The sequence below is a fragment of the Bactrocera oleae genome, chromosome 4 (genome assembly GCF_042242935.1).
Source record: "Bactrocera oleae isolate idBacOlea1 chromosome 4, idBacOlea1, whole genome shotgun sequence".
Lineage (NCBI taxonomy): Eukaryota > Metazoa > Arthropoda > Insecta > Diptera > Tephritidae > Bactrocera > Bactrocera oleae.
In genome coordinates, this window is record NC_091538.1 from 1,039,294 (window position 1) to 1,066,287 (window position 26,994).

A 26,994-nucleotide genomic window follows, 5' to 3' on the forward strand; every position below is an offset into this window, starting at 1 on the left:
GACTTTCTTTGGTTATGCACCGAATTTTTTGTCCTCCCGAATTTCGTCAATCAGCTGTTTTACATTGGTAATAGATTTTGTAATTGCAATTATATTATAAATTGAATGCAGAGAATGTTAATTATATTTAAATTTTCTGCTGAATGTAGCCAAAATATTTTGTTTCTTTCCCTGTTAACGCGCCATGTAAATTTTAGGTATTCTCGAAGTAAGGCTTAAATTATATTATTTGTGTATTTTTTTTTTTGGAAAACATGCCGCAATCACAGATTAACTACCGGCCTCCAATGACTGATTCTGAAGATTCAGATGACTACGATGGTTATTATTTCGGTGATATGGCAAGTAAAAGTGTAAAAATGAGGAAACTGAAAGTTAATGCACTGATTTTTTCAAGGACATTAGATAACTTTCAAGATAGTTCTAATAGCAATACTTCCTCCTATTTATAGCCATCAAAAAAAGCTCGTTCGCCGACTATATGGCAACAGGAACAAAACAGTCGTGCGGAAGTAATATCCTCAATCATAAACGGAGATTCTGAAAAATGTAGACAGGAAATACGTGACCACAAGATTTCCATCAATGAACCAATCAATGGTAACAGCTGCTGTTTTTAAATATAAAATGGTATATTTTATTTATAAATCATAATTTTTAGGAGATTTTACCCTTCTCATGACTGCTTGTCGAGAAGGGCAATTGTCTATCGTGCGGCTTCTACTCGAAGATCTCAATGCGGACGTCAATAAACAGGTGGATTCATTTACACCACTTATGCTAGCGTGCGAATGTACAAGTAAAGATTCGCATACAATTGATCAGATAGTACAACTCTTAATTAAACATGGAGCTGTGATAAATGTTTCCGATAAATATGGAACTACTCCTTTCATGCATGTCTGCAAAAACGGGAATATCCCTGTTGTGAGGCGAATGTTGAAAGATGTGTCCTTCGATGCTGTTGATAATCAGGGATGTACACCGATATTTCATGCAATAGAGAATAATCGTGCAGATGTTGTAAAACTCTTGATGGAAGTTGGTGTAAATGCAACTATTGCTAATAGAAAGGGTTATACACCAGTACAAGTAGCACAATTTCATGGATTTTACGATTTGCTTGAATTTTTACCGAAGGACGTGGTGACTTATGTTGTCCCACCTCAATTTCTTGGCTACAACACATTGCGTGATTATATACCACGAATTTTTCTGAAATCTGATTGTCCCGAATACTTCCAAGAAATCAATGCAATACTATTATCTTTAAATATGGGTAGATTTTTAGAACATTTTGCCAAGGAACAAATTACTCTACTGGATTTTCTATCAATGAATGACAACCTATTGAAAGATATAGGAATTAAATATCCCATTTTTCGAATGAAAATAATGAAAGGTCTCCTTGAGTAAGCTTGTTGTGATATTATATTGTATACGTCTTAATTTTTGTTTTTATTAGTTTTCATCTACATCATTGGTCAAAAAAATCTATCGCTCGCGTTAGTAGATCATCAAAAGAAAAGTGAGTAATTCATAGAATATGTGTATATACATTAATATTTTTAATGTCTTTTTAGCTTCTACGAAATATTAATGATTACGGCCAATCATTTACAACATTTGGTAATAATAACTGCAACTCTTCGCTTTATAAAAGAAAATGTCAAAACCAAAGAATTAGGAAATGTGACACAGGTACAATTACAGTCATTGCAACAAAATGTAAATGCATATCGGGTAACAATTAAGGAACTACACAGAACTACGGAATATGTAAGAAATTTCTATAACAGTAATTATGTGTATTTATCGATATCATTTAATTTCAGTTATCTTCTTTTAGTCCCTCAAAAAATCCTTTATATATAGACTATGATGAGTATCTCGCTGAAACCAAACGTTTGAAACTGAAAAGTTTTTTCAAATATACTACAATTTTTATTGGAGTATCCGTATTTATTTGTCTCAAAATACGAAAGATTTTCTTTCGCTCATAAAAAAAAATTAAAATAATTTCGTTCTACATGCGAAGTCATTTGTCTGTTTAATTGATTTATTTTATTTGATTTAAAAGTTTATATAATTGCATTTAATGAAATTTATATGAGTTTGTATTAATATATAAAACAATAACTTATTCCTTCGTTTTTCTTTTAAATAAATTTATTATATTTTTCAAGCATGAATTTAAAATGTCTTGAAAGTAAGCAGACTTGTAGCAGAGAATTTATATATATATATATTTTACAGGGCGGTGTGAATTCAAAACAGGAAAAAGTGTAAACAAGTTAATATACCGCCCTGTTTTAAAGTGTACCAATATCAGCACGTTCCACTGTTAGGAGCCGCATTAGCATCAAGGTAGAATTGTACGTCAAAACACCTAAATAAGTATCTGATTTTCAATACACTGACAATATCGAAATATCCTTATTTTTAATAAATAATAACAAAGTAGTATTTGAATAAGGAATAGCATTTAAAATGTTGCGGCAATTATTGGTAAGCTTAAATAAACAGATATTGCATAATTTGCTTTACCGATGTGTGTGAATGTACAAATTTTATTAGAACCAGGGTTCTCGTCGGACGATGTTACGAATGCAGACATTTTCTTCAAAAGCTACAACTGGGGGTGACAAAGATAAGATAAAGGTGTTAAATAACGCTGATGTTCCAATAATCGATTATGAAGATCCCGATTATTTACCACTTCCCGAGTATCCTTTGAGACCAGATGAGCCGTTGGAAGTGCGGAAACAACGGTAAGTCCTATGTCTGTATTTTTATAATCTTATTTCGAAACCAAAGCTCATATATATAACCCCATAGCCTTATTTATCAATCTCGAAAGCGTGGTATGCTTGAAAATGATTTGATACTTAGTACATTTGTTGCACGTTACTTAAAAGATATGGACGCTAAACTAACAGCACAGTATGACCAATTAATCAATGGCGTAACAAATGATTGGGACATATATTATTGGGCCACAAATGTTAAACCAACACCCCCAGAACATGATAATGATGTTATGCGATTACTTAAAGAACATGTTGCGAATTCGAAACGCGAACAACGCCTGTGCCAGCCGGATTTGTAATATTATATATGTTATTGTTTTGAAATTAGTTTTATTCTCTGTTGCTTATGCACTAATAGCTGTTGATAAATATTAAAAAATAAAATAAATCCTTTACTTGATCAAGCTACCCTAACATCGTTCAAATACTTTATATAATTGTGACAGATTAGTCAGTTCGTACAATTGTTCCTTCAAATTATTCGGTGGGAGCAAGTACTGTTTGAATGATGGATATAAGACATGTTCTACAAGCCATTTGTGACGTTGTGGCAGTGATTCCATTTCTAATACGCTTGTTAATGCATAAAATTGAGCTGTTTCTCGACAAAAACTTTCAAAACATTCTACTTCTGATTCCCAATCAACTTCTGTAGCCAGACGTAATATATACATCGGTAAATGTGTGCTGCTAGGATGGTGTTGACTTAAAATAGCGGGTAATGCCTCTAATTGACCTTCCTCATTAATTCTTAAAGAGAAATATTCACGCATTATGGGGGCTTTTTCAATAAGAATTTTGCATGCACTTTCAGCGAGCTCGTTTTTATCGCCATCTTCAGGCGACCATCCAGCTTCTTCGCACTCCAACGCTATTCGTACAAGCTCTTTAATATTTAGAGGTGTTTCCAATTGAATATGAGGAAGATTTTGAAACTCAAATATCAAGCGTTGATAAAAAAGTTCCTCACTGGAATAATATAGTAACAATTATAGGATTATAGTCAGTATATGTTACATAAATAAATGAAAGTAGCGACATGCATTGATACATACCAAAATTTGGACGTGTTGCACAAATACAGTTTAGTGTCATATTGAAATAAAGCATATGTTTGGTTCACTATTCCAACAAACACAAGGTCCTTCAATATTTTTCGTAGCATGACATTGAGTCGGCGTTCTACATTTTCCTGCATTTGTTTTATACTTGTAAGCAGCACTTCGGATTTGCGCGCTGCATTGGTTTTAAAGCTCCCATTTTTAATATGAGCGAAAGAAGTTGAATTTAAATTTTTGACTTCTTGATGAGGATTCGGTTTTTGTAAAAGAAACTTGTCCAATTTTTGTTCTTTAGAATCGGTTCGAACACGATCTTTATCCATACGTTCTTTATCAAAAATTTTCGGAAGCGCTTCATTTTCATTATCCTCCATATCTGGATTGATTATACCCGGTAATCGCAATTGTTTGTAAAAAGTACGCGATGTGTTGCTACCTAAAAGCTTCAGTTCTATTCGACGCTTAATTTTATCAATAATTTCATCCTCGTATAGAAAATGAACTTCATGTTTTGTTGGATGAACATTAACATCTAAATGTGTTGGTGTTATTTCGAGACTTATATAAGAAAAAGGATGCATGCCTTTCGGGAGGTAAGTACTGTATACGATATCTATAGCCGCTTTTAAAGCTAAGTTGTATAAATACGAATATTAAATTTAAAATATGTCAATATATGACAGTTTCTCTCACTCACCACTTGAGTCTACCAGTCGATGATTGATGAATAGTAACATTATTCCACGTTTTTCTGAATAGTCAACTTTTGTAACCAACGCTGTGAATTTGAACTTATGGACATCGTCTTGCAATTCAACATGTAATAAAGAACGACCAATTTGTGTTCCATATATATCAGTGATATTGCATTCGCGTGTACGTCGGCCCGTTGTGCGCAATATTGGAGGTTCACCATACTTTTTGAGCGTGAAAGCAACGCTTGAATTGTGTACAGCATATTTGGAGATAACATCACAAATTTTTTGCATTTCCTCAGCTGGCGATTTCAAACACTGCCGCCTTTGTGGCATATTATAAAAGAGATCCTCTACCGTTATAATAGTTCCTTGATTTCCGGCACTAGCTTTTGGGGAACCTTTCATCATGCCATCTTCATAAGAAGCCCTGTAATAGTTTATCATTAAATTTTTATACAAACATATTTATTCAATTGAATGAGAAAGTAAATTGGTTTGTACTTGTAGCCGCACGATTCATTTGCTGTTTTAGTTTGTACACTTAAATGAGCTACATGGCTTATACTAGCCAGAGCCTCACCACGAAAACCGAAAGTTTCTATATTGCTCAGATCTTCAAATTTTGTTAATTTTGATGTTGTAAAGCGTTCACAAACTATCGGAAGATCCTCACGTCGTATACCGGTACCATTGTCTTGTATCTGTAATAGTTTCAGACCGCCAGATTTCACAGTCACTTGAATATGTGTCGCTTTTGCGTCCAAGCTGATAATTTTAATAGGAAACAACATTTTATAAATAAATATAAGGTATTATGGTGTCCGAATGAATCTTCCCAACCTATTTTCGATGAGTTCTTTAAGGGCATTTGCTGGCTTTTGTATGATTTCTCCTGCAGCGATTCGGTTAACGACAACTTTATCCAATTTTTTGATAACCCCAGGCTCCATTAGTCCTATGATATATTTCTCCTACTGCTATTCTCTCAAGAAACAACCAGCTAGAAATAATTGTAAATAACTAAAATAAGTGTTTCCTAATTCCCAGTATTTTATATATATGTACATACAAATATTTTAATACTAGGTATAATTGTAATATTTAAATATTCGGAAAACTTGTATGATATAAGAACGAATAAAATTAGTTGTAATATCATAGTGTGGGGTACAAGCCTATATTCTGGAAAACGTTAGAAGTGAAACAGAATAGGATAATTTTTGTAATTTAATGTGGGACTTGTTAGAAATAATTTTTGAAGTACGTTAAAAACCCACCGATTTCCATTACGGGATTTCTCAATCGTTTCAATCATACCAGAGAACGTATATCATAGAGAAGGTTCAATTGCGGACCAGCGTGTGAATTGCCAAAACCTAACAAGATTTTAATAGTGGACTTCACCACTTTTGGCCAGAGATCATACTTACAGAGAATGTAAATTATGGAGAAGATCCAACTACGGAAAAGCGTGTGAATTGTCAGAACTTAACAAAATGCGATTAGCGGTTTCACCACAGCTAGTTAAAATGTAGGTATTATATATATATATAATATGATATACGTTCTCTGGTATTATTTGAATATTTAGAAGTTTATCAGTTTTGTATGCATTCATACAAATTCGCAAAATTACTTACATATATTCATATCAATAAATGTGAATGCATATAAATTTATAATAATATAATATAAGCCAATAGGCTAACATGCGGCTGTTATATCATTGCAAACTCTTGAGCATCATTTTCATACAGTGCTCAGCTCTGTTCACGCGTCACTGTTAAAATTTCTCCTTCCGTGCTAGCCATGGTGAAACACGCTCATCGGATTGTGTTTGGTTTTGACTCATCACACGCTTGTCCGTTGTTGGACTTTCTCTATAATTTACATTCTCTGCTTATGTTTGACAATTTTTCGCTAGCTGTCAGTGTTCTTTATGTTTTATGGTTTTGTTTCGATTGGCTTTGTTTTTCTGATATATTCGTTACTCGTTTGGTTGGCTTTGGTTAGTCTCTCTTTGAAATTGTGCGGATATGTAATAAATATATGGAAACGTGCGTGGATACGGATGTTTATAAAGTGTTGTCGCGTTGCAATAAATTGTAAAGGATTCAATGTATTTGTAATATGTAGAGTTTAGCGACTACAAAATGAAAGATTCTTAATTAATGTTGAATTGGCGGCGTGAATAATTCAAATATCATTGTATCGGGAAATCAATTGAAAATCTTAGTGCTTAAAATTAGTGTTTTAATACAGAGAGTTACAATTTTACAAGGAATTGTATATGTATACTAATGTATGTAAGCAATAAGTAAAAACGCAAAGTGGTTAAAGCAAAGCAAGAAGGTAGCAGGCTTGTGTGTGGTGTGAAAAAGGATAAAGTCTTTGAAAAAGTGAATAATAGCAAAATGGCACATACAAAATATTTCAGTATTAAAGAGAATTCCATACACGTTTTATTTTAAGAACCTGGTAAGGTAAATATACCAATTGCTCGAGAATGCTGAAAGAAGATTTTCCGCTACGTGCAAGTGGCGACCGGTTTCAATAAACAACTCGTTACCATTGGTGCTACGGGCGTCACAATTATTCTAAAAATTAAAACTAGTTTAATATAAGAAGGGAGAGAAATTATTTTAATACATATTTTTTAAAATCGTTGAAATGAATTGAAAAGAATATATATATTTCTGATTGGACATAAAAGCAGGTATACAATTATTTTATAATACCGCGCATGCATGGTTCGCATATAAACAGAACACATACTTATAATACATAAAAAGCATAACTATCACTAACATATTCATGTTAAATGCAAACTGTTAGTGCTTATGCGATTATTTGTACAAATGTATGTATGTATGTATACATGAATTTAAATCTTAACAATCCTTCCTCTACCGTAACGTCTTCAGTTCGAAAACATCATCTACATATCAATGTGCCAATTGTTAAACCGTGAAGACATTTACATAAATATAAGACTATCCTAATGTGTAATATATAGATATACATATAAATTTGTATATAAGTATATGAGTGTTGAAATAAATAAAATAAATTAGTGATAACCGCAACAGCAATAAATTAATGTCAGTGTATTTGGTAAAGAAGAAAGCGCAATTTGCGCAAGAAGTTGTATAAAAACATTTAAAAAGAAATTTAATCCAAAAAGTCAAAAACATCCCAACCAAAATGATTTTGTTTGGCTTGATTTGTCTAAGTGTGCTTGCTGTGGACGCTAGGGATTTAGCAGCGAGTAGTGAGGCTGCTTATGGAAGTAAAACAGCGACAACATCTGGACCAGAAATGTTCACTAGAACTCTTAATGAAACACGTAAGTTATTGAACTTCATCTTTCACATTACTAAATATCAAAGTAGCATTCCTAAAAAATATTAATAAATAAATAAAATAAAAGACATAAAAAATTGTGAGTAATCCTTAACTAAAGGATTATGAGTTTGAATTTTTGATAATTTTGGGTGGCGTTTTGTTAACGCTTAAACCATTCAATTTGTTTTTTTAATATGTGAGTTGGTCTGTGTTTATTGTTATTTTTATTTATACAAGAGTGTGTACATATGTATAGAGACAACAAAAAGGTAATCAATTCAATATATTGGGTATATGCGGCCTACAAAAGTATGTGAGTGAGTTAGATAATTTTATATGAGAATCTTCACATGTTAGAGATTTTACTTGTGGGCAATTTCATTTCCCTTGCTTGATTTATCTGTTGTAGAGACAAATACGTAAATGCCGTTCAAAATGGCGTTATATAGGAAGTATTCATATTTGATTACATTGTCAGTTTTTAGAGCACATATAGAATTGTTGGCGCACATGTGTTCGATTTAAATAGAGCACGATGTCTTTATATACGTATGTATGTAGGTATAACTGAATAGCGGGAATTATTAAAAGATGATGATAGGCCCACTTTTGTCGAAGTGGTGGTGGAAGGGCTTAAACAAATATATACACAAATTTAAGTAAACTTGTGTGGTTGAGTGTACGCTTATACATATATCTATCATCCATTCATAACGATTTTGCTAAAAAGTAGTTAATACTTTCGCTTGTATTGAACGCATTGTCGGCAGCACCAAATATTGGCGCATAATCTGGCAACAGTCAGCAGCCAGGTGAAACTTATTAAAGTCGGGTAGAGGATGAAATAATAAATCGGTGTTATCACCATATACTTATTATTCTTTACTTTATTAAAAAAAAATCACCGGTTCAAGTCCTGCAATAACATAACTGAATTGCCAGTTTAAATAAGTTTTTACTTTTCATTACAATTATTGTTTAACAAAAAATGCAAACTATCGCGAGTAAAAAGCATATGCGTTAAGAGAACTTGCTTGCAAGCGCGCCGAATGTGAAGTATATGTGATCGTGAGCTTGGTATTATTAGAATATAATAACCAAAAAGTGCGGAAAGTTGGTAGCACTGCAAACAGTTTCTGGAAGCAAACATGTGCGACAATACCGTGAGAAATAACAGTACCACACATCTGCATGTATTATTATACGAGAGAAACGGCCAGGAAGAGGAAAGCATTGTAACAATACTCCAGAAAATTCACACATGTTTATTTATGTATATATTTAAACATATTCATACTAGGATGTAGTATACTAATGTTCATTGCCGTTGTGGTCGTTTGTGAAGCTGAATGCTTTATTCTGTTATACGGCAAATTTTAATAGTAATGAACGGCGTAACTGTGGATACAGAGGACACAAACGAGTGGAGAGAAATAACAGCTCCGTTAATAGGAGCAGTCACAGGAGCAAAAGGAAAAACCAACTACTACTATTTAACGACATTGCTAACATATAATGCAATGAGTATGAGAGTTAAAATATACATATATATGCACATGCATACATACATATGTAAGCACACATCTTTAATCGGATATCCCCGACCGCTGAAGCTATCAGAAACTAGGTAATGCGGACCTTGCTAACGGCTCATCTGTAGAAGGCAACATTTCGAATTTGGTAGGGGCGTAGGGTGCAGGCTAAGTGATTTTCGGCAATTACATGTCATTAATTTGCGGTTACGCCAGAGCTATAACATAAGCACATCCCTTGTGTAGATGTGGACAATACTATTTGTAGCTTAAGCCACATTGATACTGTGAATGTCGCAACAACAAACACTTGTTAGCATTTTTGCAAATTTGCTAATGTTGCCGCAATGTTAAACTTACAAATCGTGATACAAAGCGTTCTTATAAGGATTCTGTGTGTGCTGCGTTTGACTGCAATGAACTGCCGTAAATAAATCAAGATGTATTAAAACAATAAAAAACATTAACTTCGGTTGTGCCGATGCTACAAGTATAATACTCTTAACAATTAAAAAAGTTTCCAAACAAGAATTTGATTTTGATTGCTCAGTTTGTATGGCAACTACAAATATGCTATAGTGTTGCGATATCGGCGATTCCAAATGAGCAGCTCTTTGGCGAAAAAAGGACGTGTGCAAAATTTCGGTTCGATATATTAAAAACTGAGGGACTAGTTCGCGTATATGCGTATATGCGGACGCTGATCATTTATATATGTACATGTTTTCTTCTTGATGTTTCAAGTAAAAAGTTGTGGGTCAAAATATGAACGCTGATTTGATTTCAATAAAGAATGAGCGAGTAGATGTAGACTGAATTCCGGTAGGCAATAGATTTCCATAGTTAGAACACTTTGCGTTATTATTATTATTTTGGCAGTGCTTGAGGAAAAAAAAACAAGAGCAAATTGATAATACATAAATTTGTACTTTCGGCAAATGATTGTGTATTAAAAATCATGCGTGCATTCGTGTAAATGATGAACCCAATAAATGCAATTGATACTCTATAATTATGCTGACATACATAAATACTTGAATGTATACACTCACAATTTATTATAAGTTATAAGTCTGGTCTTTTTTGCACCAATTCCTCCTCGGCCCGGAAATTCTAGTAAATAAAATAGTTCCAATTTTATTAGTACTATTTTTACTGGCTAGAATATAACCAAATTATGTAATATGGTAGGTACATTTGTATCACACGCATTTGAGTTGTTTAGCAGCGCTTTGCTGTGGTCAATGCTTCATTACTTTCTCTGCGGTTTTGGTGTCCGATTTATCTGACACCTAACTGATTGTGGATAGGTGTATGCACATAGTGGCATCAGCAAGCGAAATAGTAAATTTTCCAATTACTAAGCAGAAACAAGTATTTAAACGGCAACTATTATATTTTAACGTTAGTAGTGGCGGTAGTGTGATGTACCACCCGCTAAAATACGCTTGATAACCTTTTATATAGTTTACGAGATTAGCTAAGCGTGGAATCAGACTGGCGAAAGATGCACCCAGTAAATATACATTGAATTCATACACATATATATGTATGTACGATACGGATGTGACACTGAATACTTAATTGAAAGTCGAACGAAAATCAGAATTCGCTGTTGTTGCGCGCTGTCTGTTGTCAGACATAATGCCAGCAAGCGATTAAGCTCGATCGCTGTCGCTGTTGTTGCTACGTGTACCATATATTTACAAATAAGGTTACTGTTACGTCTGCTAGGGGCAGTTCTGGGGACCTTCATTTATACTCGTATACATTGCTGCATGCCTATAGCAGAAGTCTTGAGATCACTTATTTCAACATCTCGTCTAAACTTCCACACATACGCTCACAGCAGATCAGCCGAGCTGCTCGTCAGTGTTTTCCATGCCGCTCCGCTCGCTGGCTCAATGTCACTAACATGATTTGCATAGCATTTAAAGGCGTGCTGTGTTACTACTACTCTCGCTCGCCGTTACATTATTAGCTTGGCTATCGCTGTCACTGTCGAAGAAGCATGAAATTTGACGTCATACGTGTCAGTTGTATTGATAAAACATACTACGTCTACATTTGAATAGAATGTCATGTTTTATTTTACGAAAGGCAGCGCTTAAGTGGAGAATAAGAACAAGAGCGTTTGAAGGCATAGTAGCAAATCTTCAAGACGGAAATAATTTTTGATCTGCACTTGAAAGTCAATTCAACATTCCTGAGCTATTTCTTCTCTTCTTCTTCAAATAATCCACAGGTTTAACTGGTGGATTACGAAAGTGTTGCTTGCGACCGTGTTCAACTATACTCGTGCTGCTATCTAAAAGTAGTTTAAGAATTAGTCGGGTACTTATACTGCTCGATTGTAATGCACTGTTAGCTGTACTGGTGCATATATATGTACATATGCCATATGGATTCACCTCACACTTGACAGTAATTCGTCATCTACTTCTAAATCAATTAACATATTGTGCTTGCGGAATGAGCTGCGCACATACTTGTATCTCAACTGCAGGTCACATCCTGCGCATTAATCCGCTCGCAGTTGGTAGTACTCTGCGCCACCGTCTTATGGCGTGTGTTTGCGCTGTCGCAAAGTGAAAAAGTGAAGTGTCACTTGCCACTTGTGGCTGCCAGTATGTCGAGCACAAACACCTACACAATCAATTTATAGCAGCATTTGCGTGTGCTGCCGCAGGATAAGCTCGTTGCTCTGGGAATTTTTTCTACAGCAGCATCTTTTGTGTTGACTCCACCCACCATCCATAGAACACTGCATCTGCCCACACTCAGCTCCGCGCTTGACATACATACATGCATATCTGAAATAGACGCAGAAGCTGCGCGCAAGCCACGAAAAAGGCAGCTAAACGAGTTTGAATGCTTGATCATGCCCCAACTGGCTGCACTGCATCCAATTCTTTCTTTTTCTCGCGCTTTTATTTGACAGGCGTCAGTTGATTGCTGGCGCTATAGTTGTTGTTGTTGTTGCGTTGGACGTGTGGCAAGCCGTTTGTAAATAGTGTAAGTTTGCTGCGTGAGTAATGGAGTGAGAAGAGTGCGCCTTGAAGCATTTGCACTTGGCACTCGTGCAGCGCGCACCCAGCCGAGAATGTTTTATATGCAGTTTTCCTACACATGGGCGCGTATTTACGCGAATGTATGGGGGTGGTGCAGTGCATTGCCGTTCGACTTTGTTGATGTTGCACTTGAATAATCGGTGCGGCTCGTGTGCTGGAAATTTATTTACCTCATTCAATGGACCGCCAATTCAAGTGGCAAATGCAGTGCGCTGTCATCGAAATCAAAAAGTGGGACACAAATATTAGAAAAAGTGCAAAAACCACAAATAATATATACATGTTTACATAACATATATTATGAAAATCGACGCGGTGTTTGTGCAAAACAAAAATCGTGAATTTTATTCATTCTTCTTTGCATTTGCCACTTGAATTTCAAGGGTGCGCTTGGTAAAGCTCCGCCAATAATTTACAAGGCTGTTCGATTGATGACTCCACTCAGAAAATGTACAAATAGTTCTACTTAGCAACATCTGTTTGTAAAAATGTCGGGATGACGCGTGATTGGAAACTTTAAGAACCTCTAACGTTTTACTACCAGATTTTCTTCCATAACATTTTCCCAAACGGCTGCACACCTACATCGAGTTACTGTTGCCACACTGTTCCCCGCTAAGAAGAATGATGCGGCTACTGCTGGGCACTGGTAAATTGCTGTCTATTTAATTCTATTAAAATCGCATTTCATTCCTTGACAGCTGTGGCTTTTCGCCACTCCTTGCAGATAAAACTAACGCGTTCCTTTGCGCGGCGATAGCTGCTACCTTCTTGAGCGCAAATACCTTCATTAAAATTCTAAACATTTTCATTTTCAAATCATCTGCAAATTGTTCACGGCCAATAATTTATTTCGCCTGCCATTTGCTCTGTCAGCAGCCTGCTCTGCAAGCTGACGGACGCTGGGGGTTGTGCGGAGTTGAAATACTTAAGCAAATAAAATGCTCGAACGCTTGGAACGCATTTTATGCGTTTAAGCGAATTCTTAATTTAAAATCAACTTAAGTACGTGGGTTTGTGGGTAAATGTTAGTGTATTGGGGGGGAAGGATAGATAAGCCAAGCACTTAATATGTAGCAAGTTTTTAACTTTCAAAGCAGGACCAGAACCGGTTTTACAAATTCCAATGCAAGGACCTTTTGTGCGCTTTCGACTTTGCCATATTTTCGCCGCTTAAAATAAGAAAAAATATTTTTTTTATTGTACTATCCGTTTGGAAATATTATTTTTTAATTTAATAACTAAGAAATACCAAGTTCTGTTTGAACGTAAGCAATGAAGTGAGGCAGATACTTGGACTAGGCAAAACAAGGCAAATGGTATCCGCAAAAATCAACTTGAAGTCTCAGAAACGAACGAAATTTCGTCCACGAAACAAATTGGGTGACTGCAAAAGGTTTGGTCTGACTAACTAGTCAGAACGTTAGAGTGAAGACATATCATTTGTGTAAAATAAGTGTTCTGTTAACAGACCTTTTGATTTTCATAATGTGTCGACCCCCATTTGACAGACAGACTTACAAGTCTGCGATATTCTGAAACTGAATGTTTTTCTTCATTCGTTTCTGTTTGACCGATTTTTCTGTGCCTCTTACTAAAATCGCTCAAAGAATTCCGAGAAACGCAAATAAATGGAGTTTACATATATGCTAACAAAGAATAAAGAGAACAATGAAGAGTCGCGGAATAGTTTTATTTAGATGCGTCGTTTCGGTTGTATCTTATTCTAACGGCAACTTCATTACCCACTGTGCAAACAAATTATACGTTCTTGAGTTGAACCAGGCGCGACCGGGAAGGTCAAACGATTGACAGTAGCTGCGAAGAGCAAGCGAATGATGAAAGAATATCGGAAAATAATACAGTCAGCAATGCGTTCGAACGCTAAGCCTTAACAGCATGTCTTGATTGAACACTGCAAGTCCACGTCTCAGTGGGCGCGTATAAATGCACTGGGTGTGCTGTCCAGCGAAGAGATGTCGCTGCGATGAGGCAACGGTGCGGCGCGTTGCTGCACAAAGTCAATGTACTTTGTGATCATACAAACATATAAATATATATGCATATATCTTGATGACTTCCAGGCCTTTCGCAGTTTGATGCACCATTTTATTATTTGCCATTGCGTTTTTGTTTGCCTTGCCTACGAGCCTGTCGTTTGTGTGCGTATTATTGTTGCTTGCTTTTTTCATAGACTTCTTGCTATTTGCTTTAGTCGCGCTTCGCGGCCATTCGTAAAAAGTCAACAACGTGTTATAGCAATTTGCACTTTTTCTTGGTCTATGGTCTGTCGACCGTTCGTATCCATTTGTGTTACTCGCTCGCTGCATACACTGACTGTTGAGTAAGCATTCTGTGTGGAATTAGCGATGTGGTTGCCTCACAGTTTATTTCACTTCTTGTTAGCGTCAAATCATATACCCTCATACATTTTTAATAATATCCTGTGAATCGAAGCGAAAAAACGCGCATGTCACTCCATGTGTCATTAAAGTCAAAATGTTGTAAATGCAACTCTGTACAGCGATATAACTTGGGGAATGTATACATCTCACTCAGATATATATTTGCATATACAATTGTATTAATTATGCATTTATGTGATTTCGAATAAAATTTAACCAGTAGATTGCTAGAAAAACGTGAATATATATCCAAACGTGGTATATATACAAATTGCAAATGATGTACGAATCGCTTATGCAAATTCAGCTATACAGCGCTAACTTGATTTTATGGACTTTCTCGTAGCACTACTGCCCATATTCTTCATACCTAATCCCGAGTGTAAATTTCCGAAAAGTTTCTTGCTCATATAAACATAAGCTTCTGTTATTTGGCATTCTCCCTAGTCCGTCATTAACGTTATTTCGCACATCTTTCGAGCGTGTACTCCCCTATCGCAGATTATTAACTAAGTTTTTCCGTTTTACTACCAAATTAAACAGTCCTATTGCGCTACTTTGAGTCGTCGTCACCAACATCGTCGTCGTTTCTGTGTATTAATTTGCGCAAAAGTTGAAAAACTTTTCTCATCTTATTGTCAGTGTTGTCAGCAGCCAGCCAGCCAGCCAGCCAGCTCATTTGAAACCCATTCAAACCCACATTGGTGGCATGCTAACTTGCTTATGCACAAGCAGCTCTCCAAATTGTTGTCCTTGGTTTCAACATAATGTTTCCTTAGATACGCATTAGCATACTCAGTCAAATTCTAACGTGTTTGCTGTGCTTGAGTCGTGCGGATGCTGAGCGTCTAGGCGCACGGTGGGCTTTGGGATGCGAGGCGTGTATGGAGCATGTGGGTCTGTGTCATTGAAGCTGGCGTAAAGTTTCTACTCTCACTACGCTCATTTCCGGCTATATTACTTAATTGTAACTTCTACTTACTCCTGAGTGCAGGCTTGAGTGGACGAGTATATTCCCAGCAATTAGCTGACTCAGTTTTTTTCACAGACACCATACCAACTAGGACACAGTTAACTACAGCCGAGCATGACGAGTAGCGTTTAAAACAGAAAAATTATTTCGTTACTTTTGCATTCACACATATATATACTTCGTAGTGAAGTTGGTTGCTGAAGAACGTGCGGCCGCTTGAATCGACGGTGTGTTGACACACTGAGTGCCTGAAAAACTAACAATTTCACACTGTCTGTGACGCGGCTTTACTCCTAAGGAAATTATGGCTTATTTCTCTTTATACAGTTGCACCCCGTGTAATATACATATGTACATATATGTGTACGATGTTCTTGGTATAATAAACTATTCAACGTAACAAAAAGAAAACAGTATGCATGAACCGTTGCTTTGGACCCCCTGCAGTCTGAATGCTCAGTAATCATCTGTTATAGCTTTATTAAATTTAAAATTTCTTTCTTTTTTTACGAATTCTCTATAGAAATACACTTTGTATACGGACTATATAAATATGTATTTGTATATAACCATGTACTCGTGTTGGGTAAACTTTTTGTTTTTATTTACAAATTAACAATTTTATTTGTGTTTTCTTGCTTGCTCTTCGGTGGCGTTGTGCCATTTATACTAGGCCGTGTTTATTGTCATTAGGGTACTTTTAGCATCAACATTTTAATTGTTTCATTTACATTAATTTGCATTCATTTGGCATTAATTTTGTATTTATTTAGCCCGCCACCCATTTACAACATTCATTTGATGGCCTGTTGTGGCTCATATTTTCGCAATCGCCATTGCGGCCACGTTGACTTCTAACTGCGTGTCTTTGTTCCTCTCACAATGCTACAATATATACTCGGGCGCTGCTCTAATTAATTTGCTTACAAAAAAGTCATTCTCAAATGTATAAATATCCGCAATTCGTTATTTGTTCAATCATTTTGCGCAACTTGCAACGTAGCGCCCAGTTATTTGCGCAATAAAATTTAAAGAAATAATGAACGTTTCTGCGGAAATTGATTTTGTTTTTTTATTTTTTATTTTTTTTTTCAAATGAAAACTTATTTTTTGATAAACAATTTCTGCATTTTGAAAATTATTATTTTCGCTGATTTCTTTTACTTGCAGCTTAGTATTTTACTTGACAAATCTCTCTCAAAACGTTTAGCGGTAAACGAAAAATTTACTATATTTTACCATATAAGTGAAATTATTGTAAGAACAATGGTTAAATATATTATATAAATGCAATTCAAAGCGCTAGTCTCGTACTTGTGCACTTACGCTGCCTCCAAGCGAGCGTATGAATGCGACAAGTCGTTAATGGTCCATAGGCACCGCCTGTTTTGTCCCACATACGAATGTCGAATGAAACCCACAAAACGGGCATATCATAATTCATCTATTTTGCCTGCTGGCGGGTAGTTATGCCTTTCAGCGCGCACTAATCGAATTAACTACTCGCTCAATAGGAATGAATTAAAACCATTTAAGCCGATGTGGCTGGTCAACAACAAATCAACAATTCTGTGTCACAAATTACGAAAGTAAGTGAGTAAGAAGATCGCAGCAGAGTCCATTATTCCTTCTTTTACTCTTATATGAAATTTGAGCCGCGAGCTGCGTTTTTCGCACGTAATAAAAGTCGAGAAAACGAGAAAATTGAAAAATTGAAGATTTTTTTTGGGAAATTAACGACATCATATATGTGTTTAAACATATATGGAAATGCTATTAGTAATACCTTTAGAAATAAAAAATATAAAAGAGTTCACAATAAACTTTTATAGATAATAAAATAGATTTAACTTTGTTTTAAGTTCAAGGTTATATGCTTAATAGTTCTCTCTACGTATTTATTACTGTTATTGTGGTTGCGGAGCCAAATTAATTAAATCGAGGCATCGATTTATTAAAATTAGAACGCTTTTAAATAAAACAAACTACCAGAAAATGTTAAGGGAAAATATTCAAAATAAGGAAAATCTACTTTAAAAACTTTTTTTTTGTTTTTTCTTCATAGAGGAGAAGAAGAATTTGCACCTTAAAGAAAGCATGCCAGAAATAAAATTATGTATATTTTAGTTAAATATGTAAACTATTGTAATACTATATTAATTATAAGTAGATATATTGCTTGATTTGAGGCTCTCGTGAGCATTATACGTATATACATATGTACATTGTATATATTTTATAATCTCTTCGAATTTAGAAAGCAATAAAAGCCGTATATTGATAATAAGGGTGGAAATTCGTTCACAACTCAACATATATCTAATATAAGATATTCTGAGCAATTCTTTTTTTTCTTTTAAAAATACCAACTTTATTTGAAGCTTTTGCAAAAAGAAAGTATTTTTATATTTGATGGATGATTGATCAGATGGCCAACAATGGCAGCACTGCATGATGATTGTTCAGAAAGTGACAATTGGTTACAATTTAATACAACAATAGAAGCTGGTGCCGGCTTTTCACATACGCAGATCCATACACACACACCAACACATGTTCGCGTGCGTGTGCTTGTGCGCATTACAATAATGATGAATCGTCGTCATATAACAATGGCTAAATTGTAAATTGTAATTTATAAATTGCAAATTGCAAATTATAAATTGCGCGTTACACACTCGCTCACTTCAATTGCCACTGTAACGTGAGCGATCGCTATTGTGCGCCAGTATCGCCAGTTGTCTGCTGTCATCTTTGTTAAACTAGTTGTTATTGTAGCGTGCTGATGCCGCGACAAAGTGCAATGCGCTCCAGTCGCAGTCCCATTCAGCGCCAGCTTCAGCTCCAGCCCGTTCCAGCTCAATACAAGCTATTAGACTTTTGTTGTTGCTTTTGCGTACGCAAATTACAATAGTTTCGAGGGTTTTTGTTGTGGTTGTTCATGGGTTATGTGCAATTGTTATTGTTATTACTGGCTCATAAATCGTACAATTGGGTTAAGTGCACGTCTTTGAAATTCATACTCCCGTATATACGTATGGTACATATGAGTACGTATGCCCGTTTGTATTTATATATGCAGTATATATATTTGCAATTCTTTATATTACATATAGACGTATGGTTCACGTAAATCCACAGATAAGTAAGTATATGTACCTTTACACGCAGACTGCAAGCAATGTATGTATGTATGCATGCAAACATGACACAGAGCCTGTGACATGCTGCATCACCTGCTCCCTCCCCCTTACGGAATGTTTCACTTCACTGCATAGCGCTGTACTTAAACTCATACTTATGCATACATATGCGTGTGCGTGTAATTGAGTGACTGCCTGCCAAGTGCCGCCTCGCTGGCAATAATAAATAAGTTCAAGTGGGCGAAAAAACCGGCAGTCCCATGAATACTTCGGAGCAAATATGGATAATTTTATACATACTTGTATGTATATGAACCGCGCGAATTACAGCCTCAGCGCCGCATCTGTGTGTCACAAGTGCGGGTCTCATTTTTGTGTGTATATGGTGTATACAATATCTCATCTTGTCAGTTTAATTGACAAAATAAACGTCTTGGAATTTTCGGCAGAAGAATTTGCGCTTAAAAATAAACTGAAATCTGTTTTTGTTGGCTGAGTGCCAAATACTTTGACTTTGCTCCAAATTTTTGCTTGCATTGTTGCAGATTTTCGCAGTCAGCCTATCTGACAGAATATAAGTATGTACTTGTATATTCGTGTTTATGTGAGCATTGGTTATACGTACCTTATGTACATATATATAGCAGCAGTAGGCCGTTTGCTGACAAGCGGAATAAGCCATTATACTTGTATGTACATACATATATAAGTACTTATGGACATCAAAATGCTGAAAATTGTGAGCCTTTTAGTCTTAAATGCAGCAAACACGTGTGGGTATAGCTATTTTAAAAACGAATAGCTAATATAATAAAAATAAGTGTTTATTCCAAGCCGATTTCTTTATAACTACGGAATTAGCAACGATTTAGCTGTTTTCAATATTTTTTATTTAGTATTTAATACCTTTTATGCATGCGATAATTTCTTACAAACGTCGACTATTTGATGTCGCTCGTAAATTTAATCCTTTTACCAACAAAGTCATCGCCGGCTGAGAGCGGCTTAACACACCTAAATGATAAACAAACTCGCACAAAGGTAATGCAATACAATGTCAATAGCGCGTTTAATATTCTAACCCAACATCGAGTGGAAACGCCTTGAATACACAAAGGCGTCGAGCGTTCAGCAAACTATCTACTCGCAAATTGATTAATTTACAATAAACATACAGTCCAGGTAAATATTGAATGAGTTGCTTTTGCCATTAATGAAAGCCACTTATCCACACCCACACATACACAAATGCATGTGCACTCATGCATGCTTGCAGCCGCTGACTACTAATGCTTAAGTCCGCTTGCTCTTCACAAAGCCGTCTACTCGCCGCACCTCTTGCATCGCGGATCAAGGACAATTTTTGTAGTTTTCATTGTCGATGAAGTAATGTTCTCGGTGAACGACAGACAGTCTGACTTGTCCACACATTGCAACAGCGGCAACGGCCGAGACGTAGGCAGCAAATTACCATATTCGTACGGTCAATGCGCCGAAGCTGTCAGCTTCAGCTGAGCTGTAGATGAATCACAGAAGTGTACACGTAATACGCCAAGTGTGATGGACTAACTAAGATTTTGTACAATTATCGATTGTTAAATAAAAATCATCACATTTAAAAATATAGAAAAGCATTTGGTTTCCTGATATTGACTGATAAACTACAATTAGAAGATTACTGTCTTATTTGTAGCTGGGCCTCAAACAGATACTTACTATATGTGCCAATTCTGTAGACTTTTTGAAAAATACAGTAAAAACTCGTGACTAGTCTCTTGTCATATATTTTCCTACATTTTGTTTTCAAGATTTCTAGTCAATTGAAGCATTCTGTTCCGAAAATATTAAGTGACCTCGATTATTTCTATCAAGCCAGCGATATTTCCATATTTATTTTACTTTCATTAATATTTTACCAATCTTCTTCCCAACAACGAAGTTAATTTCGGGGAAATGCGAGTTCTTGGAAATTAAAAATGTTTTGCTTGAAGATTGTTATAAAAAGCCATACAATATCATTATCGAGAAAACGAAATGGTCTTTTGTATTATGAGGAATTTCTATTTATAATCATCGGGGAGATTTTGTTGTGTATTTGGTTATTGTTAAAGAAAAGCATTATGAAGGCAATTCGTTCATTTCATTAACAACATATACATACATGTCTGGGACCAATAATTCGTCTTCGGCTAGGTGTTCAAAACTTTCGAATAAGTAGCCAGCTAAAAATATTGAAAAACTGTTCTTTTTAGATATAACTTTTGGATTGTGAGGTAAGATGAAAATAATGTTTGTGTCCTGTTGGCAGTTAATATTAAGAGTTTCCAATCATCGCTTTTGTTTCATTCTACTAAGATTGGAGAGCAGAGATGCTTTTTTCGTCCACCTTTGGAAAGCTTTTATCCAAAAACAGATAAATGTAAGACTTTTATGTTTGTAGATCCATTCCACTTTTATGAAGACTCATACAAATTGTGGGCGCTTTCAGGTTAATCCATTAAATACTTGCTTCAAAATTGACTTGACAGCCAACACATACATACATATATGTATACATATCTAAATGAATGCCTGTGTCTGTTAGTATATATTTATGTATAATGGAGTAATTGAACCACCTTGAAGTTGGGAAAGAAAATTTCATTAAAGAAAATGCAAACAAAAAGTTTAATAATCAAATGAGAAATATGGTTATGGGATGTGTATGGTTTCGTAATTTGGAGGGGTGAAAAAATGTGCGGTAATTTCATAAGATCCAACATGCCTATAAATGAATCTGCACATATTGTTTTTACAACTCTGTAGAGTCCGTAACCATATGTGTATATGTGGCAAGCAATGAAACCAAGTAAACCTCACATTTGTTAGACACGCTCGAATGTGGTATAGCGCGTTTAGCCCACTATGTTCGAGGAGGCCAAATGGGAAGGCTTTATGAATTTTCGCTATGCACAAGAACGTTTGCCAAGCTAATGCGGGTGCGCTCAAGCAGGCATGGGCATGAGATGTGCGAAGAGACGGGATTGCAGTATTGGTGATGACAGAGGGAAGCAGCGCCACCGCTTAGTCGTAGTCAGTCGCGACGAAGCATGGAGCCTTAAGTTTCCGTCGTGTGAGAGTTAACTTATGTGCGGCAGAGGCGAAGGCAGTTACAGTGGCAGCTTTATGCCTTCATTAATTCCATGTAACTCATGCGGGCTCAGCACTCGTACGAACCCACTTTTTACTTGCACACACATCTAGCAGTGAAAATCATATGCGTAAGAATATGGCAGAATGGATGTTAAGAAACAAAAAGCAATGAAAAGAAATAAAAGCAAACTGAAAGGCAGCGAGGAAGATCTTGTAATTGGCTTGAGTCACGCAAAATGAGTAGTCGCGAATCAACTTTAGCTAACTGATAATGTTCGCAAAGCATGTGCTGGGGTGCGGGAGTGTGAATGGAAGGCGACAAATTGTAAATTTTCAAATTTAACATTGACGCAGTGTGTTGGCGGTGTGTGTGAGCTTTTGTAAGCAGTAAATTGGAAAATTAACACGAAAATGTGCGCAGAGCCGCATAAAAAATGAAGTGTTGACAAGCAGAAATGTGTAACAAGAAACTCTAGTGAGCGGCAGCAGCGGGGAACGAGGACGCGATAATTAAATTATATTTTGTTAGGTTTAGTAATTACAAAGGAATCGTAATCATACATATAAACTCTTGTTCAAAAATCACTTTTCAACTTACGCTACTTACACGCTCGAAGTAGGCGAATTTTCCATCTTTTTCGTCCTATCGCGTAAATTCCTCTTAAAATAAAGTGATGTAATATGTTATTGGCTGACGAGAGCTAAGCTGCTATTTAACCCGCTAACACCAGAAAAATCCTTTTTGTTTTTTTGCGATTTAGCGTGCTTGCCAGTCAGCTGGGTAATTTGAGGGCGTCCAGCTGCGTTGTGGCAGCATAAAATTGACGTTTGGTCATTAATGGGATTTCTCATAACGACAAAAGCAGACTAGAACGCTGAGCACGTTACAAATAAGCAAAATTTCCAACTTCATTGTTGTTTCTATTATCCGCTTGCAATGTGTTCACGGTCCTGATTGTGCGCGAAGTTTTTATAGTTTTGCAGCTATTTTACTGCTGCTTCACTGTGATGACGCATAAAAATGTCACAAAGCAGCTGCTCTGCGATGACAGACAGCCAGCCGCATACCTCGCACTCGCACTTGATGCTATTGATTGGATTGATTGGCGTACGTGGCCATTAAACGAGGCAGGATGCATTATTGTGGCCTCGGTGCTCCCACGACTTCCACTGTGTCGCTTGGTGACGCTGAAGTGTTCGGTGAAATAAAGTGGAGGGTTGACGTATTACATGCCATGATATTGAAGACTTTCCTATTTTAATTTTTACAGCGCCTCTCAGAAGAATTCGAAGATTGTGCGGATTCGCCTATTTATGGACGAAATTGCTAGTAGTTCTGTGCAACCCTCATGTAAAGGTCTACTAGTTTTAATAGTTTTAAGATAAAAATATATGAATTTGTTTTGTCAAGGTTTGATGCTGCTCACTACGGATTTGCACTGAAATTTTCACGTTTGAGCCATAAAACTTTCTTTTGAATAATACAAATGTCCTTGTTCACAGATTATTCCCATGTTCGTTGCTTTTATATTCATATTCCCCACTGTAGTGTACGCATCAGTTCATTGAAGCTGCTGCAGTATCAACGTCAGACTCCACTTCAAGTCATTCTTTGCCGCATCTTCATTAACATCGATTTTCATTTTCAATTAAGAACTGTACGTAAGTGATTAAGCGCTTCCCTCCAAAGGGGCACCATATTGTGCAGTTGAGTGCTGTCGAGCAATCGCCCCGCCGCCGCCGTCAACGTTGGAGGGCGCACTGCTTTTCCAACCAATGCGCGTACCCTTGTTATCGTGCGTCGGAAGTGCGAAGTCATACAATCGGGCGCCCCGAGACTTCTTTGCCACCGCACTGCGGCAGCACCTGCAACTTTTAACAACCTTTCACATAGCTCCACGCAGCATGCAAGAGTTGCAAAATATTCCTTTATGGCTGGCATAAAGAGCAATAACAAAAACCACAGCGCAACCAATGCCAAAGGCGTAACGCAGAGGCCATATGCTAAGTTACAGTTGCGCTAAAGGAATGGCGAACGGAGAGCGGTGTGCGGTGCGTGGCAGTTGGTAGGCGTCGCGGCACTCAATTACTCTTTCGCACGGCTGCGGCCGAATTCGCTCAGCTTGCCGCGTAGGTAGAGTGTGGCTGCCCAGTCGGCGATGGTGTATTAATTAAGCACCCGACCGCAACACTTCGCGCCTTGCCGCGCCCCTCCATCACTTACGACGACGAGCGATCGGTACGTTATTTGTACTTTACCGTCGTCTTTCATTGCGCTCTGCATTCTTCCAAGGTTTTGAATAAAATTATGGATTTTTAATTGAAACGAACTGCGTTGCCTTACAGCAGGTGCTGTATGTTTGTGTGAGTGTATGTATGTAGGGCGCGCATTTGGTTTCTTTTAAATTGTAATAAAACGCTTTCACGTAGTGTTCTCCAGCTTTCTGTTTCTGCTGGTTTGCAACTGTTCGCTTTCAATTAATTCATGCATTTTTCATTTGCTCCTTTGATGGGGAAACTGCAACTTGGAAGTGAGGGAGGTGTGGTGTATTTAAACAATTTCATAGAAGAAACTCATTGCACGATTTTCCTACAGTCGAAACTGTTTGCTGGCGTAAATATTTCAGAATTTGTGCAAAAAAGTGTCAACAGAAACTTTAAATTGGATTAGCATGAAACCATCAATAAATATTTAATCCAATAGTCTCAATTACAGACTAAAGCGACTGTGCAGAATTTGAATTGTAATTGAAAATTGAATTTAAAAACATCTAAGTATTTAGAAAAAAAGTTGAGCATTCCTTTCTAATTTTGGGTCCATTCTTTTTTCTCGATAGTGCTTAAGTTAGACTTTCTGAATGGTTCTCTATCTAACGCGAGGTTCGGTTTATTTTATTTGCGTGAAGAGGCTTTCGATTGCCCAAATTCGTAGCATCGCCTTACTGTGCCTTCTCAGCTGCTTCACATAAGCTAAACGCGTGGCTTTGTGTCTGAAATAGGTATTAACAATTAAACACTTAATTAACTTCATTTGAATTAAAGTTCAAAGGCGGAGCCATAGAATCAAACCTTTTTGCTGTTGGCAAGCTTAAAAACACAATACAGACACACCGATAGACAGGGCTAACATATATAATATATGCACGTGTGAATGTGTGCGTGTGTGAAGTTGCGCTGGGAAACACCTGGCAGACAAATTGGTGTGGGCGCGTGCTGCACTTGCACTAAAGTGCCGTTGTATGTGCATACTGACAGCAAACGATTCATGCAAACAACCACTCATACTCACATATTTCAATGTTGTTTTAATGTACGTATGTATGTGGGCATATTGGCGTTATTGGTGGCATGTGTGTGTGCGTGGCACAAACGAGACATTTGTTAAACATTTAATTATGCGCTTGAGTGAGGCCAGCTATGCGATTTTCGAGCTGCGTTTGCTGTTTTTGCGGCGGAGACCATTTTTCTTCGTATTTTTTACAGTAGGCTGGTATGTAGCTGTTTTTCCTTATTTTGCTGTATTGTAATTGCATGTGGCACGCCGTTGCACATAAATACATACACACATATAAATCTGGAATTTTTCGTCGACGTGAGTTATCTGGCAATTAGCAATTAGCAAGTTGCTAAGCTTGTAAAAATTTACAAGCTCAACCATTTGCACACGAGCTGGGCTTATCGGCTTGGCGGCACACGTTGTTGCGTGCAACATTTTTAGACTATGCTGTTGTCTCCAGTGTCGCCACATACCAACTTGGCATTGGCCGTAGTGTAGTGTATATTTGGTGCGACGGCGCACTAGCGGCATTCCACCTGCTGGCCACCCACATGCCAACACCTTTACGCTATTTTGTGTTCGCTGCAAATTTGTCCTTATTTTTATTTTTATTGTCTGTCACTTTGGTGCTTGTTTTTGTCGTGTATTATTGCTGCGCTAAGCTAATGTGTTTATTTTATCTGGCTTCAAGTGTCGGCACTTCAAAATAAACAAAGGTGTTCATATGTGCCGGCATTAAGTGCTTTTGCTGTCGTTTTAACCATTTTCGGTTGAAATTTTTGGTAGAAACTTGAATGAGCAAATAGTTCCTTGCATTTATATTTGAGTCTTATATTAATGTGTCGATGTATTTGTTTGATTTGGCAATTATATATTGTTTTCACTTCAAGTTTATTGTTGTTATTTTGTTGTTTTTATTTATTCAGCTTTTGCTGCAGTTTTTGTTTATTTAATTTACGAAGTTCCCACATAAGAATAATTGCAATCAAGCCTCACAATGTTGACATATTTGCTTTCAAAAACACATATGAGAGAAAAGATAATCAGCTGGCTAACATAGAAGAGAATTATGCGTGGAAAAGGTGGACAATGAATGAAATCAGCTGTTGATTTTCGCAGGGAACTCAGGTGTTCAGAGTTGGTGCTATGTAAAGTGGATTTTGGATCGATTGTCGAGAGCAATTCATATCAAAGCAAATGGAAAAAAATTAGGTCCAAGTTTCCAAAGGAAAACCAGCACAATATTTTGTCTGATATTTATAATATTTATTGTACTCCAAATTAATGTCGGTGAACAAAAATTTCCCGTAATTCGCAAGCGAGGAAATTCCATCAGTCTCACTGCCCCGTGGGCGGCTGTGTAATTAAGCAAATTGAGCATGTTAATGCATTAAACACCCACCGTGGACTGAGAATATGCGAACAACGGATCAGCTGCAAAATACCAACCAAAACGAAACAAAAGTAATAATAATAATTACAATAACAACAATCACTGATTGTTATATGCAAATATAGCTAACAAAGCCGCGTCGGTTCGAAGTGCT

The 26,994-nt window shown here is 36.6% G+C and overlaps 4 protein-coding genes across 8 annotated transcripts in view; 3 read left to right on the top strand and 1 right to left on the bottom strand.

Annotated features, from left to right (window-relative positions):
- The first annotated feature begins 99 nt into the window (after positions 1 to 99).
- Gasz (ankyrin repeat, SAM and basic leucine zipper domain-containing protein 1) lies at positions 100 to 2,143 on the top strand. Of its 2 annotated transcripts, none has more exons than XM_070109068.1 (6): positions 100 to 341; positions 453 to 600; positions 662 to 1,412; positions 1,466 to 1,528; positions 1,584 to 1,779; positions 1,850 to 2,143. In XM_070109068.1, the coding sequence occupies exons 1-6, from the start codon at positions 255 to 257 to the stop codon at positions 1,880 to 1,882; spliced, it is 1,278 nt and encodes a 425-aa protein (XP_069965169.1). In that variant the 5' UTR covers positions 100 to 254; the 3' UTR covers positions 1,883 to 2,143. The 2 variants fall into 2 exon arrangements, with proteins under 2 accessions (XP_069965169.1, XP_014091936.1); XM_014236461.3 differs by having other exon boundaries at positions 102 to 341; positions 1,836 to 2,143.
- Positions 2,144 to 2,344: 201 nt separating this feature from the next.
- Positions 2,345 to 3,224, top strand: LOC106618679 (succinate dehydrogenase assembly factor 2-A, mitochondrial). The gene is made up of 3 exons (XM_070109069.1): positions 2,345 to 2,508; positions 2,578 to 2,771; positions 2,839 to 3,224. The coding sequence occupies exons 1-3, from the start codon at positions 2,491 to 2,493 to the stop codon at positions 3,107 to 3,109; spliced, it is 483 nt and encodes a 160-aa protein (XP_069965170.1). The 5' UTR covers positions 2,345 to 2,490; the 3' UTR covers positions 3,110 to 3,224.
- Mlh1 (DNA mismatch repair ATPase Mlh1) lies at positions 3,121 to 5,600 on the bottom strand. The gene is made up of 5 exons (XM_014236515.3): positions 5,410 to 5,600; positions 5,071 to 5,334; positions 4,569 to 4,996; positions 3,866 to 4,502; positions 3,121 to 3,779 (listed from the first exon to the last, which is right to left on the bottom strand). The coding sequence occupies exons 1-5, from the start codon at positions 5,517 to 5,519 to the stop codon at positions 3,221 to 3,223; spliced, it is 1,998 nt and encodes a 665-aa protein (XP_014091990.3). The 5' UTR covers positions 5,520 to 5,600; the 3' UTR covers positions 3,121 to 3,220.
- Positions 5,601 to 6,585: 985 nt separating this feature from the next.
- LRP1 (LDL receptor protein 1) overlaps positions 6,586 to 26,994 on the top strand; it is a 69,357-nt gene continuing 48,948 nt past the window's right edge. For 2 of the 4 annotated variants that reach the window (XM_070109024.1, XM_014236487.3), the window contains exon 1: positions 6,591 to 7,915. In XM_070109024.1, the coding sequence (XP_069965125.1) occupies positions 7,774 to 7,915 (142 nt within the window). In that variant the 5' untranslated portion in view covers positions 6,591 to 7,773. Of the gene's footprint in view, positions 7,916 to 26,994 lie in introns of all 4 variants that reach the window. The other 2 variants (XM_036374501.2, XM_070109025.1) reach the window with 2 other exon arrangements.

Coding starts and splice junctions, on each gene's coding strand:
- Gasz (XM_014236461.3), top strand. CDS start 255: ATGCCGCAATCACAGATTAACTACCGGCCTCCAATGACTGATTCTGAA. Junction 342..452: donor GTTATTATTTCGGTGATATG/GCAAGTAAAAGT, acceptor TCCTATTTATAG/CCATCAAAAAAAGCTCGTTC. Junction 1,529..1,583: donor AGTAGATCATCAAAAGAAAA/GTGAGTAATTCA, acceptor ATGTCTTTTTAG/CTTCTACGAAATATTAATGA.
- LOC106618679 (XM_070109069.1), top strand. Junction 2,772..2,838: donor TTGGAAGTGCGGAAACAACG/GTAAGTCCTATG, acceptor ATAACCCCATAG/CCTTATTTATCAATCTCGAA.
- Mlh1 (XM_014236515.3), bottom strand. CDS start 5,519: ATGGAGCCTGGGGTTATCAAAAAATTGGATAAAGTTGTCGTTAACCGA. Junction 5,335..5,409: donor AAAGAACTCATCGAAAATAG/GTTGGGAAGATT, acceptor TAAAATTATCAG/CTTGGACGCAAAAGCGACAC. Junction 4,997..5,070: donor AATGAATCGTGCGGCTACAA/GTACAAACCAAT, acceptor AAACTATTACAG/GGCTTCTTATGAAGATGGCA.